At 46.8% G+C, this 16,783-nt stretch overlaps 8 protein-coding genes across 8 annotated transcripts; 2 read left to right on the forward strand and 6 right to left on the reverse strand.

Moving 5' to 3' along the window:
- Window positions 1–408: 408 nt before the first annotated feature.
- On the reverse strand, window positions 409–910 carry N7455_006503 (uncharacterized protein; the record flags this gene model as incomplete). Its single annotated transcript, XM_065605370.1, has 2 exons — window positions 409–671; window positions 862–910. The coding sequence occupies 2 exons, from the start codon at window positions 908–910 to the stop codon at window positions 409–411; spliced, it is 312 nt and encodes a 103-aa protein (XP_065461224.1).
- A 156-nt stretch (window positions 911–1,066) lies between these two features.
- On the reverse strand, window positions 1,067–2,110 carry N7455_006504 (alpha/beta fold hydrolase; the record flags this gene model as incomplete). Its single annotated transcript, XM_040956895.2, has 1 exon — window positions 1,067–2,110. One exon carries the CDS (start codon window positions 2,108–2,110, stop codon window positions 1,067–1,069), a length of 1,044 nt encoding a protein of 347 aa, XP_040812517.1.
- A 1,014-nt stretch (window positions 2,111–3,124) lies between these two features.
- Window positions 3,125–4,533, forward strand: N7455_006505 (uncharacterized protein; the record flags this gene model as incomplete). Its single annotated transcript, XM_065605371.1, has 5 exons — window positions 3,125–3,286; window positions 3,347–3,451; window positions 3,546–3,928; window positions 3,957–4,063; window positions 4,127–4,533. The coding sequence occupies 5 exons, from the start codon at window positions 3,125–3,127 to the stop codon at window positions 4,531–4,533; spliced, it is 1,164 nt and encodes a 387-aa protein (XP_065461225.1).
- Window positions 4,534–4,830: 297 nt separating this feature from the next.
- Window positions 4,831–5,735, reverse strand: N7455_006506 (SDR family NAD(P)-dependent oxidoreductase; the record flags this gene model as incomplete). The annotated part of the gene is made up of 3 exons (XM_040956970.2): window positions 4,831–5,158; window positions 5,216–5,305; window positions 5,362–5,735. 3 exons carry the CDS (start codon window positions 5,733–5,735, stop codon window positions 4,831–4,833), a joined length of 792 nt encoding a protein of 263 aa, XP_040812529.2.
- Window positions 5,736–6,504: 769 nt separating this feature from the next.
- Window positions 6,505–7,344, forward strand: N7455_006507 (histidine phosphatase family protein; the record flags this gene model as incomplete). The annotated part of the gene is made up of 2 exons (XM_040957031.2): window positions 6,505–6,560; window positions 6,618–7,344. The coding sequence occupies 2 exons, from the start codon at window positions 6,505–6,507 to the stop codon at window positions 7,342–7,344; spliced, it is 783 nt and encodes a 260-aa protein (XP_040812562.2).
- A 66-nt stretch (window positions 7,345–7,410) lies between these two features.
- Window positions 7,411–7,909, reverse strand: N7455_006508 (L-rhamnose mutarotase; the record flags this gene model as incomplete). Its single annotated transcript, XM_040956899.1, has 3 exons — window positions 7,411–7,494; window positions 7,558–7,694; window positions 7,774–7,909. 3 exons carry the CDS (start codon window positions 7,907–7,909, stop codon window positions 7,411–7,413), a joined length of 357 nt encoding a protein of 118 aa, XP_040812653.1.
- A 1,567-nt stretch (window positions 7,910–9,476) lies between these two features.
- N7455_006509 (MFS transporter) lies at window positions 9,477–11,193 on the reverse strand (the record flags this gene model as incomplete). The annotated part of the gene is made up of 4 exons (XM_040956934.2): window positions 9,477–10,479; window positions 10,536–10,811; window positions 10,862–10,941; window positions 11,020–11,193. The coding sequence occupies 4 exons, from the start codon at window positions 11,191–11,193 to the stop codon at window positions 9,477–9,479; spliced, it is 1,533 nt and encodes a 510-aa protein (XP_040812606.2).
- A 1,715-nt stretch (window positions 11,194–12,908) lies between these two features.
- niiA (nitrite reductase niiA) lies at window positions 12,909–16,598 on the reverse strand (the record flags this gene model as incomplete). Its single annotated transcript, XM_040957020.2, has 9 exons — window positions 12,909–13,911; window positions 13,970–14,127; window positions 14,189–14,661; window positions 14,714–14,916; window positions 14,969–15,493; window positions 15,541–15,623; window positions 15,678–16,217; window positions 16,280–16,427; window positions 16,477–16,598. The coding sequence occupies 9 exons, from the start codon at window positions 16,596–16,598 to the stop codon at window positions 12,909–12,911; spliced, it is 3,255 nt and encodes a 1,084-aa protein (XP_040812512.2).
- Between the last annotated feature and the right edge of the window lie 185 nt (window positions 16,599–16,783).

Consider the following 16,783-nt stretch of genomic DNA (forward strand, 5'->3'; position numbering starts at 1 on the left):
ATATAAATCCCCCATCAGGTGGACACTCCGGACCCACATCGCAGTACCACCTCAACGTACAGGTCTACGATTCACATATATCCATCGATGCATACATACGTATGCCCAAGGACCACAATTCTCGGCCTGGAGGACTCACATTCTCAATCTATATAGGGAATTGGTAACTCTCCAACACCACACTGCTTCCCGATACTTACAAGAAAGAACTAACAAAATCAAGTCAAGTTTGAACCTTGGAATTGATATTGAAATAACATTTGAAGAACTAATCAAGTAAAACACTTGATAGTCACACGAATGACCTCGGGTCTCCCTCGAACCTCCACTGTGCCTTCCAAGACCCCCATCGGGCGTATCCCTACCAACTTGGGCATGGCACATCCGAATTTCCCCCAAGTTGGTCAGCTAAAGAGCGGGAGCCATGGAAAGGTCTCCGAGAAGCTTAAGAGACGGGGTAAAAAGATAATTGCCACCATTGAACTGAACAAAGGGCTCAAATGTGACCTTATTATGCACTTTATTGCCATCATAGACGCACGTGTACAGGAGTTTGTCATCCTCTTCGATGGCACCCTTGGCCGACTGGCCAATAATGACATCCTGTCTCGGGTTCATACCATCAGTGAGATCAGTTTTATCGGCCGGAAACGCATCAGGATTAGTCCAGCCTTGGAAATCAGGGAGTTAGCGAGTTCTGGTTGCTTTTGACTGGGTCGATATAGAGTAAAAGTATGATTTCACGCTCCCGGTATATAAAAATGTACTATTTACTAGGTAGAGATTTAAACCCAGAACGACGTAGATCAACTGTTAGTCTAAATAGTATATTTAGTCCCAACTCGATTTAGTTGAAATTACCAGGGAACTTGCTTTTAGCAGGGTTATTGTAAATTGTTTCTATGTACATTGTTTGTCTCCTCACTCTTAGTATGAGAAGGCTTTTTTCATCATCCTGGCAACAATGGATATCTGTTTTAGGACAGGAAAAGTATTTACAACATGGTTCCCGTACGACAAGTAGATACTATATCAAATGATATGGTATACCAATCGCCAATCTCAGTTAATCCAGCCAAGAAAATAGCACGCTGTAGAATGCTTTGGGGTCCTGGAGGAAGGGCGCATGGCCTAGACCGGGGAACATGTGGAACGTGGAGTTGGGGATCATGGCTGCGGCAGCAGGACCGAGTTCAGAATAATGGCCCAGCTTCGCAGCAACGGCAGGGGATGACCATGCTTTACCAAGCGCCGTAATGTCGTTCTCTCCGACCATGAGATAGGTACGTGTCTGCAGGAGAGGCAGCTGGTAGATGATAGGCTGACTGAGCAAGGCGTCGGTGACGAGGGACATCACGTACGAATACTCGGAGCCATAGTCGCCGGCATAGATGTCGGCTAGCATGTGGACCCAGGTATCATACTCAGGCTTCCAGGATGCTCCGTGGAAGTAGCTGGCCTGCTCATACTCCTTGAGAGTGGTAAAGTTCTGCACAATCTGGCTTTCGTATGTCGCGTCGATGGATAAGTAGGGTACACCCTTGGCTACCCAGTCCTCTAGACCCAGGGGATCGACAAGGACAAGCTGGTGAACGCTGGCCGGGTACATGAGACCGTAGCGGGCGGCAATCATGCCACCCATCGAATGGCCAATCACGGTGACTTGATCGATGCCTAGCGCAGTGAGCAGACTGTGGATGTTCAACGCCTGTTGTTGTACATTGTAAGAATAGCCCTGGGGCTTGCTTGATTTGCAGAAGCCGATATCGTCGGGCAGAATCACTCGGTATCCGGAGGCCGACAGGTGTCGCGCCGTGTCGGACCATGTGACGCCACAGAAGTTCCCGCCGTGCAGCAAGATCGCTGTCTTTTTATTCTTGTTTTGTTTCTTTGGCGGTAAGTCCATGAATGCCATTGTAAGGTTCTGGCGCTGATTGGAGAAGTTGAACAGCTTCACCGGCCAAGGGTAGGGGTAGCTGGATCCGTATAGGTCGGCTGGTACATGGCCATCATAGATGGTGCCAATCGGGTCAGGGTCGGATTGCGCGGAGACAGCGGCCGCAAAAGATAGCACCGCTGACAAGGTACTGAAGACGGAGAAGATCTTCATGGTGCAGGTGTGGTTGCTTGCAAAAGAACCAAGTTCTCTTAGTGCTGTAGTGACTGTAGCGACCCTCGTTTAAATCGGTAGCTCTCTATCAATCATCTAAGAGAAAAGAGAATTATTTGTCTCCTGATACAAACATATATATAGCAGCTTGAGGATTATTTAGTGTAAAATCAAGGCGGACACCAGTGTCGCACCAGAGCCAGGGGCACAGATGCGTTGCTACCTTGAGCTAAATGTGGTTAGTTATCTAGGGGCTGATTACTCCGTACTCCGCACAAAATACAGCCTTTCCTATTTCGCTTTTCGACCGGAAGCATACGGGATTTTTAATTTTTCATTCGCAGATGTTTTTAATCAACTGCAATTTCGCTAGCCCGTACTTGGTGTAGTCAGGCACCAGGGGGCCCCGGGGGGGGGGAGCTCGACCCTGTGCTGAGTAATCCCCAGTTCACCTAAGCTCTTTGAGGGATTCCGACCTCTCAAGCAATCCAATAGGTAATCCTCCTGATAATATTTTGTCCTACCATAGAATTATTTGGTTTTCTGTGACTTGCTATTTACATTTTACCTGATTGACATCGATCGACTGTTCAATTCTGAATTGGCCCCCAACAATTCCTAAACTAGCGCCTTTAACGCCATGCAGCGAAATTAATAACTTACACATCTTGCGGCGCCCTAGCCTTCTATGCCTTTTTTTATTATTCACAATGGTCTCGGATGAAACGGGTGAATGCCCCGATTAGGGCGTGCTACGGAGTAGAGAGCGAAGGCTTCCACGAATAAGACCCTTGTCAGTGTCGATGTAACTCTACTGCATAACACGCTAATACGCTATCCCGCCGGTAATGCGGTAATCCGATTATGCATGGAAGAGTAATAATGAGAAAATATGAAGGCTACATTGCTACTAATACAGCCTTAATATGAGTACATATGTATCGGCCTTCGCCTTGATCAATTCTATAAGATCGTATGTACTATCTACGTCCAGGCGACCTCTAGCAATTTGCTATGTCTAAAAACATTCCAGGGCCAAGCAGGGCTTTTGAGATCCAAGTGCCATGTATCGTCTTCCTCGTCACCACGCCAGCCTTTGTGGCGATCCGACTGTGGTCCCGAGCCAAGTCTAAGTCGGGTCTGGGCTTGGACGACTGGACCATTTTGGTGTCTTCCGTGAGCTCTTCATGCGTGAGATTGAGCTGTCTCATGCAGACCTAACATTTCTATTACCAGATGTTTGCGGTTATCGTCATGGCCTTCATGCTGGTGGCCTGCACCTATGGCTTTGGCCAACATATTGCGAATATCACAACACCGCACAGGTTAATGACCATGAAGGTACGTTGGGAGTTGTCCTCGCTGCAGTCCTTTACATCTATGTTGTGGTTATGGAGCGGTAGATTTTTAAGTCTGTATGGGTTGCTAACTTTAGGCCTGCCAGCTCTTCTTCGTTAGTCAAGCTTTCTACAAGCTCACCATGAACATGACAAAGATGTCCATTCTGATGCTATACCTACGCATTTTCATCCAGCGTTGGTTTCGCATCGCATGCTATGTACTCTTGGCTATCATCACCTCATATATGGTGGGCGCCTTCTTTGCCTCTGTATTTCAATGCACACCAGTCGCCCGGGCCTGGAACAAGGCTATTCCAGGATCATGCATTGACATAACCACCAACTGGTACGCCAATGCCGGCTTTTCGATAGCCACCGACATCATCATATTGACGCTGCCGATGTATCCGCTCTACAAGTCGAAGATAATATTGAAGCGGAAAATCGCCCTGATGATTGTGTTTGCCCTTGGCGCCTTGTGAGTCCTAAATACCCCAGTACCGCAGCCGAAGACGTCAAGCCAAGACTGACCGGAAATTTCCAAGTGTGGTGGTTACAAGTATTGTCCGGATGCAGACCCTGGACTTCTCGTCCACCAGTCCTGACCCTACCTGTAAGTGTCCTCATATCCTCCCCGAGTTACTCTTGCTCAGGCACTTACGAGATACCTTTACAGACGATATTGCCTCCTCGGTATGGACGATGCTCGAAGAAAACGTGGCAATCACCTGTGCCTGCCTGCCAATGATGTGGATGCCACTTGCTAGGCCTTTTCCCTCCTTGTTTTCCTTGGATAGTGGGTCCGACAGTTATGGGAGCTCAGGGGCCAGGAGCTCGGAACTTAAAGCCACATCGCGGCCTCAAAGCGATTGGTCTCGTCTTAATGCGTATCCTGATACCAAGGGCAGCATTGCCATGGACCAAACTGGCGATTCCCAAAACCGACCCTCGGAGGATAGCACGGGCCAGATACTCCCGTCTGGCCAGGGTGGCGAAACCCAGTATCAAAGTGCAACGGGCATCACGAAGGTCACAGAATATCGTGTCTCTTTTTCAACCCGAAATCGCCTTCTAGGCGAATAGATGTATAGGTACGAGTAAACGGAATAGCTTGTTGGTTCTAGGTACTTAGGTACACGAAGACTGATATTTTTATCTTACTCTAATATAATCACTCCATCCGTTTAATGAATTAGCCTATTCAGACCAACTCCAACTGAGTGGAAGATATAATAGAGATGTGGGTTGAAAGGTTGTCGTTTCTAGCATCGTTAGCCGTCAATCTAGCGAGGTAATAATATGTATATAAAGTTCTATTATAATCCGAATTGACCGTGGCAAACTGTTAAGGCAGTACTACATCGAAGTAGGCAGAGAGAATTATAGCATAAAAGCCCCCCCGTTAGACCCAATCAAATCACCATTGACCCACCGAGAACCTTCTCCCGACAGCCAGGTGACCACATCGGCAACGTCTCGAGGTGTCCCGAGTCTTCGCTCTGCGGTAGCAAGCCCTTTAGCAGCGCTCCTTGCCTCACTATCGGGGGCGTCGGGTGTCGCTGTGGGTCCTACCAAAACGGCGTTACAAGTGAGATGATACTTGACACCAAGTTCTCGAGCCCAAGTACGAGTCAGAGACTCTAAAGCGGCCTTGCTTGCTGCATAAACACCATATCCTGGAAAATTTAACCTAGAACCAATTGAGGAACTGGAATGAACGTCAATGGTTGAGATCACAGGAAGGTAGCGGGTCAAGATTACTTACATGTTGATGATTCTGTTCCCCTGCGATCCCAGGTGCGGAAGCAGCGCCTGGACCAAAAGGATAGGAGCCCGTACGTTGATATGCATGATCCTAGTCTCGTTAGCAATATTCGGATTCCCCCAAAGGTCGTGGACAAAATAACTTACTTTTCAAATTCATCTTGGTCCAACGATTCTTCAACAATGGCGGGTGTTTGGGCAATAGCCGCATTATTAATCAAGAGTTCGATGGTCTCAACCCCGAGACCTTGAAGAGCCTGTGTGACAATTGCTTCTCCACAGGTCCCCGATGATAGATCAGCTTGAATTGCGCAGCATTTCCGACCTTGGGTTGTGAACTCGTCAACCATTTCGAGCGCTGTTGATCTAGAATTACTTGAAACGTAAACCAAAGCAACATTTGCCCCGAGAATGGCAAGCTGTCGGGCGATTTCCTGCCCTATGCCACGAGTAGCCCCAGTAACGATGGCAGACTTCGCTACCAGTGGTAGATTCGATGGACTCTGTGTTAAATCAGACATGATTCTGCAGAAACGAAGAATTATGCGTATATAGCAAATGTAAACCAAAGTAGTCGATATAAATCTTGAATGAGATAAACCACGTTCTTAAATCCTTATTATCATTTCCTATGGGCTTGAACGGATCGGAAACTGTGGTACCGGCCATCCGAAAAGGTGACTCTTTGGCCATCCCGGAACCTGGTAGTACCGCCTTCCGTAACTAGTATGAGATTAATAATCGACAGAAATATACCTATGTATCTACCTACAGGTAGGTAGATAATTACATTGGATGACTAATAGTATTAAGCGAGTGTAGAATGTCCAGCTGGTGTTATAAGGGGGCGGTTATGGGGCGGCTATACTAAAAATCACCTAACTATGCCACTATCTACCTAGGTACAACTTTGTGGTTTTTTTACCATGGGCAGATTTGTACATTTTGGGGTAGCGGAAGGTCAGTAAATTTGAGTAAATTCGAGTAAATTCGAACTAAATGGTAGACAGGGACTAAATATACCCATTCGTCGCCCTAAAATATTCCCTGAATCCTGAGGCACCAGATATTTCCCAAAAGGGCTAGCGTTCTGAGAGTGCGTGTCATGGCCAACTTGTTTCCAACACAACTCTCATAATATTCTTTGTTGATGGCCTTGAGACCACAATGTTTGTTTCTAGGACCTTAATCATATAGGCCTTTCCTTCCCTAAATTCTTCAGCTTCTTCAATCTCCCAGAATACAAACCTCTCCCCGCTTGCTTCAACTTTACCAGCATCTTATCTCGCAATGCAGCTATATCTAATCCGCCATGGGGAAACAATACATAACGTTGGAAAAGTCCTGTAGGAACCCATATTTCTGGATTGGAGTTCCCACTGGACTCTGACTTCGTGTGATAGGGCCGGCACCACCGATTCGGCACTAACCAACCATGGGATGACTCAGATCAATTGCCTTGCTCAGCATTTCGTCTCCAATTCAACTAAATTCACGACGGTGTTCTCTTCAGATCTGAGCCGGGCAAGTATCACAGCCGAGGGGGTCTGCCGTGCACAAGTTTCATCCGCTGGTGAAACACCCTTGCAACCGAAATTGACTCCGAACTTAAGAGAGAAAGATTACGGATCGATGGAAGGCTGCTTCTGGAAAACCCCTCCTCCATTGTCCAGGCCGCGAGACTGGGTCCTCCCTGAGACAAAAGCGTCGATGAGAAAGAGAGCTAAAAGCTTTTTCGACGAACTCCTGCTTCCAATACTGATACGTGACCCACACGGCCGACAAAACATTGCAGTCGTTGCCCACGGCATTATCCTCCAAGAGCTATGGTCATATTTTATTGAGATCTTCAACCCAGCAGACACCAAAGTCGCTCCCGGAATTTGTGACACCAACATGACCACGCATCATACGAAGCCTGTCTGGTCAAACACCGGCTACATGACGATACTTATTACCCCACACCCGACAGAAAGGGCCATGCTGCCTAATGTTATGCCAAACTTCGCATTTGTTGTCCTGGGTATTGACGACAAGAAACATCTTGCCAATCTTCATCGAACTAGAGGTGGCGTTGGAACCGCCGCGCATGATGTGAAGCAAAGAAAGATTGATCAATTTTTCCGATGATCGACTGTTTGACAGAGAATCTGTTGCTATGTACAAGTCCAGCAATCTTCGCAATGGCTGAAAGATTTAGTCTGTGTGAAACACTTCCTCCAAGGGCTTCCACCACCCTGGACCTTCCGCACTACCCACTGCTCCGGGAATAGGGCTCTCCTAATACCAGGTGCTTTAGATTAGCGTCTGTATCCCTCGGGTTGTGCTAAATTCTCAACATACCTGCATCTCATCAGTCATAGCCCACCACTCTCTCATCTTCGGCAAAGATCGCATGTTCTCCATATCAGCTTCGATGTCTGTGCCGACATACTTGAAGGTCGCGAATAAAGTCCGATCGTTATCGAAGTAGATTGAGTCTGGATCGGCGCAAATACACCATGTCAGCCAGTTTGAACATGCAGTATGTTCAAACTTAATTTTGGCCTTGAAACTTACAGTCTACGATGTTGCACTCCTTGATCTTTTGAAGAATCTCAGGCCAGACATTGGCGTGACACTCTTTGTACGCTGCAACAGCGGAGGGCTTGAGGTGCACGATCTGGGCGAAGCGGCGGGGTTGAGGTTGAGCCATGACGAGATGTTCAATATAGAAATTGAATTTAGCTTCGAACCTTTGGAATTGGAGCAGAATGTAAGAAAGAAACCGAGGAAATCAACTTGCCTTTTATGCCCCTCTCGCTCTAGCTTCAACCCGCACTCGGAGTGCGCTAACCCGGGGAGAGCTTGGCATCTATCCACATGCATGGAGGCTGGAGCTTGAATGCATACGGTCATAGCACATGATTAAAACATGTGGAGCATGATACTACTAGTACATACTAGGTGTAGATAGTACATACTACATAGATGTAGTTATAGTACTAAGTACTCCGTAGTAGTTTCGCTTTACCTAACCCCTCCTACCCAGATGGCCCCCCACCTTCCTAATCAATTACTGTGCCCCTATTAAAACTGATCCCCCTGGCAGGTCTCTTTTCTAGCTCTTTTAAGGTCTCCCGATCACCGCGATCTTAGCCTACCAGATATCAACAGCAACTTATCCGAAGAAAAGCAATGGCATCAACAATTCCCGAACTAACTATTTCGATCTCAGCCCGCCCACAATGCTAGATATTGCGACAGACTTGGTCAACCAAGTTCGACAATTCAGCAAATTTGACATACAAATCCACTGCCCTGGTTCCCACGATCTCATTAAGTCAATGCGTACCGGCGATGTTTATAACTCCCTCCTGCAGAAAATGACACTTCTACAGGGCCCTGAGAATAGAGCAGACTAGAAGAATGGACATGTTACTACTTCACACTGTATATGGAGCCAAGAAGCAAACTATAATTCCTATCTCTGGGATGTTTTGTTGTCGTTTACAGAGACGAAAATGAGCGTCCAACCGCCCGGTCACGACCACTAACTCCCTCACCAGCACCTGCCTCACCATCATTACACACAGAAATGGCCATATTTCTTAGTATGATGAATAGTCGAGCAGCCATCGAGGCCTCAACTGGGGCCAAAAAAGAAGATATCACTAGGCTTGAAGCTCGAATTGATAGCATGGCTGCTACTATGGAGGGGATGATGGCTTTGCTTAGAACCCTTACCCAGAGGCCGCCATGGCCCAATTAAGCCTCATTTCTATATAAACCGAGATAATCCGATTTAAGCCAAATCGAACAGTTATCTGGTTATGTTTACGAATACAGGTCTTTATATGAGTGAATAACACAGCTATCAAGTGCTCAGCTTTAAGTGGCCGTCAACTATTACGCTAAGCTGGCCTGAGCTCTTTATGCATATTTATGAGGAGGCCAAAACTGCTCAATTCAAATGCATTTGGTTGAGAGTGAATACAAAGCTTTTTCGCAATTAATTCTAAGTAAAAAACGAAGAATTTCATAGGAAGTGCTCCCCTTTCGTATAATACTATGGATACATTAAATCTAACTAGACTGTGCTTAAGGAGCAGAGTTTTGCATACCGCAGAGCACAAGCGTAGGGACCCCAGATGGCATTGATTACCCAGCGCATTAGAGAATACAGTATCCTCAATGGATTACACATAGAGACTTGAATGTATCGCAAAATAGCAGTAGATCAAATTGGTATCCGTAATTATAAAAAGAACAAAAAATCTCTCTCATGATAGCGTCTCACTCTTAGGAACAGGGCGAATCCAGGAAACGGCCACATTAGCCGCCAAAGATATAACACCGATTATCCACATCGATCGCGCATAGTCTGATCCGTTGTATCGGAAGATAATAGCAAAGACGATTCCTCCAAGGTTACCGAAACCACCAACAATTCCAGAAACAATACCATTAGCAAAAGGATGCACATGAGGCACAAGAGCAAAGTTGGCTCCATTGGAGGCCTCAAGGAAGAAAGCTAGTCCAGCGATAAGACCGAACATTGCCGCCTCCGTGGACGGGTTCGATAATCCGATCGCAAGCTGGAAAGCTCCCATCGAGACTCCCAAAAAGGTGATCAGAAGCTTCTTGGACCAGACCTTGTCTGTGTACCGGTAGACCAAGTCACCGAATAGACCACCCGCGGGTCGGAAGACGACATTCAGCAGGCCGAACATGGCAGCCCACTGTCCCGATTTTGTTTCGTCCATGTGTGGGAAGTTCTCTGTGTAGTAAGATCCCAGGATGGAGTTGACTGCAAGCTCTGAGCCGAATGAGCAAGCGTAGGGAATTGCCAGAGCTATGGTGGATAGACTCAGAGCCACGCTCAGGGCTTCTTGGCGAGTTGGAGAGACGACTGTCTCTTGTTTGAAGAGGTCCATCTGGCCCATTGTGGATGTATCGGCGTCTGAGACTTGCGGTGTCTGGGCGCCTTTCTTTTCGATGTCGATTGTTGCGGCGTTGTGGGGGGTCGTCATTCCGCTAGTAAAAGTGCCGGAGTTGATGTCGACGATGTTGCCGTCGGCGGCCACGGTGGTACCATTGGACTCTTTCACCCAGAGGTGTCTCTCAGACCACTTTCCTGTTGGTGTATCCTCGCAGAGGAACAACATGCATAGCGCGACGAAGGTGATGATGATGAATGGGATGACATAGGCGACACGCCACGCTTTGTGAGAAGGGAGGCCGCTGGTGTGGACAAGAGAGTCGTAAATGGCGGGCATCACAAAGCTGAATTGATTGTTAGTATATTCATAGGATGAAAAGGAGAAAAGGGGGACACCTACTATGTGATACCTCCACCTGCATTACCCCAGCCTCCGGCGAGGGAATTGGCAGTACCGACAATACTCTTGTCGAAGAAACCAGTGCACCAGACCTGACATGGGACGAAGGTTCCTCCCAGAATTCCAACGAAAAATCGGAGGGCAATCAGGCCCTTGGGACCGGTGACCAGACCAGCCATGGCCGTAGGAATGGAGCCGCAAATGAGTAGTCCCACGAAGACCAAACGCGGGCCATAGCGATCACAGAGTGGCCCTGCAACAAATCGGACGAGTAGACTGTAGAGGTTAGAGGGGTAACTTGATTGATTCCATAGTCTGATACTTACGTTGCTAAAAGTGCGACGATGTTTGAGTTGGCGACATCTGCTTGTGTCATATTCAAATCTTTTTTGATGGTCACACTCAACTATGAAGACGGATGATATTAGAGACTGTGTTCTTTTCTTCGTATTCCAAACATTTTGCAATTGTATCATGAACTTACCAGTGGTGGAAAGGCGTACCATGACAGGAATGCCACCATGAAGCCGAGCCATGAGAAGAAGAACACCCGTCCATATTGATCGAAGGGGTTCAATACGGGGATAGACTTGGCTTTGCGGGTACTTGGGTTGATTTCCGGTGATACAAAGAGACGTTTAACAAAGCTGGTTGCCATTTTGGTGGCCTCTTTGTGTAGTCGAGCGTTTGAGGTAGAGGGAGGCTCGGGAGCTGATATTCTAGTAAAAAAAAAAGCTCAGATAATTTGATATAGCTTTATGATTAAATGTAAACAAGAGTTGTTTTGGAAATTTAAGAGAAAGATGCAAGTTGAAAGATGAATAGACCTTGGTATCTATATAGACGTTTATTATGCTGTATTTGCTGAAGTATAGATCTCAGATGTATCTTGTCATGACACATGGAACAACAATCAGTCTGATATTGGTGCTGTATGTCAAGTCGTCCAATTATCGTAGATAGCTACGTGCTGTCAGTCGAAAACGGTTAGTCAAGAGTTACTACCGAGTATATCTCAGGTCGCTGATTTGATACGCAAGGACAAGGTTACCGCAAGGATCATCAGATCTTTGGATGGTAAACTTACTTTTTGCCTCAGACTTCCTGAATCTTCCGCTGTATCCTCTGTATCCTGCAATATACTTCTGATAGAGATAAGAGTATGCATTAGAACGACCTATAACAGTTTAGGATGTATAATATGCCAAGTGCCATGATTGGAGGGAAAGTCTGATGGTATGAACCAATCTACTTCATGTAACTCCGCGGAGCTTCAATTGACGAATTCAGACTTACATCATACAATTAGACCAAATCTGGGGGTGGACCTTTTGCTCTACGGTGGCCAGGAATTCATATCGTTGATAAACGCGAGCCTCCTTATTGGATGCCAAGCCAACCGAGATAGGGACCGAAGGATGAGCTCAGCCCAGCGGGTCTTTGCATTAATGTCGATCTGACACCAGGAGCTCCGCGGAAATACTTAAACCTAGTAGCTCCAGTTGATTCTGGAGCCCTTACGGTGAACCTGGATGAACCAAGATCTGGTACTCTGTACTCCGTATCGTCCACGTCAAAATTAGGGCTTCTGTCTTCAGGATAGTAACGCAAAGACTTCCTAACAATCAGTCTAGATGGGTCTTTTTTTTTTGCATATTTTTAGTACAACATATGTGCGAAGTTCTATCTCCACGGGATACCGAGATAAGAGATCTCGACGTTGACTGTGCGAATAACCTTCCAAGCTTAAAATCCATGGATAGTCCGGATAGCAGTTCCAAGGTTCCAAGGAAGGTTTGTGCATCCGCTGAATAACCTACATATGTAGTATATTAGTTATGTCGGGGGGTAAACAGACATCCAACATCATCACTTAGGACACTATCCATAGGGGTGGTGCGAAAATATCCGTGGCCATTGTTGCTTAATATCTCCAATGCCGTGGAAGTAAGAAAACAGGTTTCTTCACCAGAGACTGGATTTGAACCTTTTGATAAAAAAGCTAGAGAAATGAATAATAACCTAGAATCAAAAGATCTATCTAACAGAAGGCCCCGTGGTAGATGATCCAATTGATGCCTGTAGATATGTATTGAGGTCACAGTTTTTCATATATCGTAACATGAGATCTTCCCTATAATGATCTACATCTGAACAAGCATCTTATATGATTTAAGACCATGGTATATACTCGGCTTTGGCAATATCTACATAGATCTGATCTTCCATTGTTTGAGGGAAGAAATAATAAAAGAAGTTCATGTAAAGCTCATATATTCTCAAATGTTCTCATAAGGCCATTAATTATCTCGATCCCATACGCCAACCTGCTCCATCACAAAATTCTAAAGAAATCGACATGCTACATAACAACTACCAATCAATCGTCTTGGCTGGCTGCACCGCTGGTGCACGAGTCAAGAACCCATCAGTAACCTTCTTCCCCTTCATACCCTTGAACTTCTTATCAACCTTATGGAAAGGATCATCCGCCTCGCCCTTACGAACTTTCCACTTCTCCGTCCCCAAAATTGAATCCAACTCCTCTATCGGCGGAAGTTTGATATACACCCAGCCATCATCCCTCTCCTCAACAGGGAACGTAGCGATATTCATGCTCTCATCATTTGAGCACCGACCTGCCTGCTCCCCATTGAGCTCGAAGTTGCGCTTGTGATACGGACACGACACCCAGTATTTTCCAGCATCGTCATCACCAACAAGACCATCAGAAAGAACGAAAGCTCGCTTGTGCGGACACATCTGCTGCGTCGCATAGAACTTGCCCTTGATCTTAAAGACAGCAAGCTGCGTGTCGCCGCGCTTGACATTCGCCGATGAGACCTGAGGTGGCTCGTCGGAGAAATGATCGGCTCGGACAACTGGCTGCCAGGAGACGCTTGACCACTTGTGGCCTTTGAAATCTTCCCGCTCGGCAGAGTCCTTGGGCCAGTATGTGGGTCGTTGCTGAGATCGCTCTTGGACGACTTCGACTGTGTCGACAGTTTCGTCTGTGTTTGCAAATTGCTGGAAGACCTTTCGGCGCTTGGGATCTTTGACCGTCTCGGTCCACTCGCAGAAATAGCTATCGACGAGTTCGTGCATTTGCCTTTCCATGTCGGCGCAGATTCCGAGTTTATCATCCACGATCACTTCTTTGAGGTATTTGATTCCGCCGGGGAGATTTTCGATCCATCGTGCTGTTCGTTGGAGTTTGTCGGCGGTGCGGATGTAGAAAATCAAGTAGCGGTCGATTATGGGCATCACCATATCTGCTGGTACGTCTGTAACAAGCAATTCGGCATGTCTTGGCTTTGCACCTCCGTTGCCTCCAACAAAGATGTTGAACCCAACTTCGGTAGCAATGAGTCCAAAGCTGGTAGTTGTTAGCTATGGGTGTTTTCTTAACCATTGTGGGATATTTTTGCACTCACTCCTTGTTTTGGGCTTCGGCACATTCTCGCACGCAGCCAGATACAGCTCCCTTGAACTTGTGTGGTGCACGAATACTCTTGTATCGCTCTTCCAGGCGAATTGCCATGCCGACACTGTCACCGACACCGAAGCGACACCATGTGGTTCCAACACAACTCTGGACATTCACTGTCAGCTGGTCTTCTCTTAAAAGAAGACGTGTAATTGGAATAACATACCTTGATCGCTCGAAGAGCCTTTGCATAGGCGTGTCCACTCTCCATACCCGCATCCACAAGTTCCGTCCAGATATTCAGAAGATCCTGCTTCTTAGCACCGAACATGTCGATGCGCTGGGCACCGGTGATTTTGCAATAAAGACCGTATTTCTTGGCTACGGATCCGATAGCAATGAGCTTATCGGCCGTTATTTCACCACCTGGAATTCGGGGGACCACAGAGAATGTGCCGTTTCTTTGAATGTTGGCGAGGAATTTGTCGTTTGTTTCCTGCAAGTCGTTGACTCCCTTGTCCATGATGTGAGGATTGAACAGACTGGACAGAATGGATGCAATCGCGGGCTTGCACAGTTCGCAACCAAGAGAGTCTGGTTTCTTTCCGACGGCTTTCATGATGTCGACAAAGGATTTCAGTTGTTTGATGGCCACAACATTGTATAGATCGGCTCGAGAGTAGGGGATATGTGAGCACACTGAGAATGTTAGTGGTGGCACGAGCGAGTACTAGGACAAGCTGATACTTACGGTTGTTTGATACCTCTTGACCCATGTCGAGCATTGTTTTGTTGAAAATTGACTGAACAAGAGGCATGCAACCACCACAGCCTGTTCCTGCTTTTGTGCATGACTTGACCTGTGCAATGGTTGTGCATGTGCCGTTCTTCACATTCTCGACCACATCTCCCTTGGTGACATTGTGGCATGAACAAATCTGGGTGCTGTCATCACTGCGGGGATGGATTAGAGTATTTTCCAAATAGCAGAGCTAACGATACTCACAGGTCATCTGCATTTTCCTCCCCGCCATTCTGGGCACCAAGGATAAATTGACTTGGAGGAACCTCGAGTTCTTTCTGGAGCTTAACCATCTGGTTCAACTTCAGATAGTCTTTTGTATCTCCAATCATCATGCCACCAAGTAAGAACTTGCCGTCCATGGTAAACAAGTACTTCTTGTACACACCACTGAAGGGATCCTTATATGTCAAGGCCTTGACAGGGGGTTCATCTCTTGAATTATCACCGCCCAGGCCAGGAACAGTGGAAGGTCGAGCACCGGGAAGGAACTTCGGCCCATCTCTGTCGGCAAAGAAGTCACCGAAACTAGCGACATCAACTCCGAGCAGCTTCAACTTTGTGCTGAGATCCGGCCGTGTGAAACTTCTAGGCTGCTTGTCTGGGTTGGTCAGATTGAAAGCAAGCACATCGGCCATCTCAATGCCTGGAGCAATGATTCCGAATGTCTGGTTCTCCCAACTTGCACATTCTCCGACAGCGTAGACATCTGGGATCGAGGTTTGCAAACTATGCAAGTTAGATGGCAGATCATTCAAGAGGATTGATAGACAAACCTTTCATCGATCACAAATCCTCCGCGCTCACCACACTGGATTCCAATGTCTCGACCAAGTTCATCTCGAGGTTGAACTCCAATCTAAACCCCAGTCAGTACATCCATCACCAGAAGCCAAGGAACAAGGACACATACCGCAAAACAAATACAACAACACTCAATCCTCTCACCATCCTCGAAAGTAATGCCAATCACATTATTCCCGTCGTCGGTATGAACAATCTTCACCCGTTTCTGGTGGAGAACATCAAGTCCTAACTCCTGGATCTTGCGAGTGACCAACGTCCCCGCATCTCCATCAAGTTGTCGCGCTAGGACCCATTTATTCCGATCGATCAATTTGACATTTCCAAAGTCCTCCAGATCTGTCATGGCTTTCGCGGCTTCTAAGCCTAGCAGTCCGCCTCCGACTGTGACAGCGGTTTCGCCCTTATGCTGAGCTGCGAAGTCGATGAGACGTTCCAGATCTGAGATAGTTCGATATACGAAGACGCCTTTGGCATCGTGACCGGGTGTGTGTGTTGGGAGAGTGGCATCAGAGCCTGTTGCGAGGACGAGGATGTCATAGTTTATTGTGACACCGGTGGATGTTTGGACGGTTTTGCCCGTGGGGTTGATTGATGTTACTCGTGTGTTGAGGTGGTGATCGAAGGCTCGTTCTTTGAACGACTCATACTAATAAGAGTTGTTTATTAGGGCTTGTCTTTTCTTCATTCTTGGATAATTGGGTGGCTTACCCATTCCGTTGGATTGAGGTATAGATCCTCAATCTTGCGATGTTCGAAAAACGTCGAAAGCCCAACACGATTGTATGCTACGTGGGCCTCTTCACCGATGACGAGAATGTCGTATTTTTGTTGTGTATCCTGCTTGATAATCTTCTCACTGGTTGTTGTTAGAGGGATTTTTCATGTCCGTTGTTGAAATCCCTTACATGAGTGAAATAGCCACCATTCCAAGCCCAACTATGACAATCTTCTGGCGCTGGACATGGTTCGCGGGACTGGGACTGCCATCAACTGGCTCCCCATATCGTAGTCCATCCAGTACAGGCATGGCTGAGACTGAACAATGTGAGAGTATGATACAAGCACTGACAACGGAACACGGCAGTCATTCTAATTTTAAGAAAACTAAATCCCTCGTTCTACTAGGCTTGATACTACATGATCTGTGACATTACATGGTGAGTCGTACGAATCAACAAATGGGGGGCTAATCAGAGTGTGAAGCCGGAAAAA

Source organism: Penicillium solitum (assembly GCF_028829755.1).
Source record: "Penicillium solitum strain IBT 25940 chromosome Unknown utg000004l_segment0_segment0, whole genome shotgun sequence".
Classification (NCBI taxonomy): Eukaryota; Fungi; Ascomycota; class Eurotiomycetes; order Eurotiales; family Aspergillaceae; genus Penicillium; species Penicillium solitum.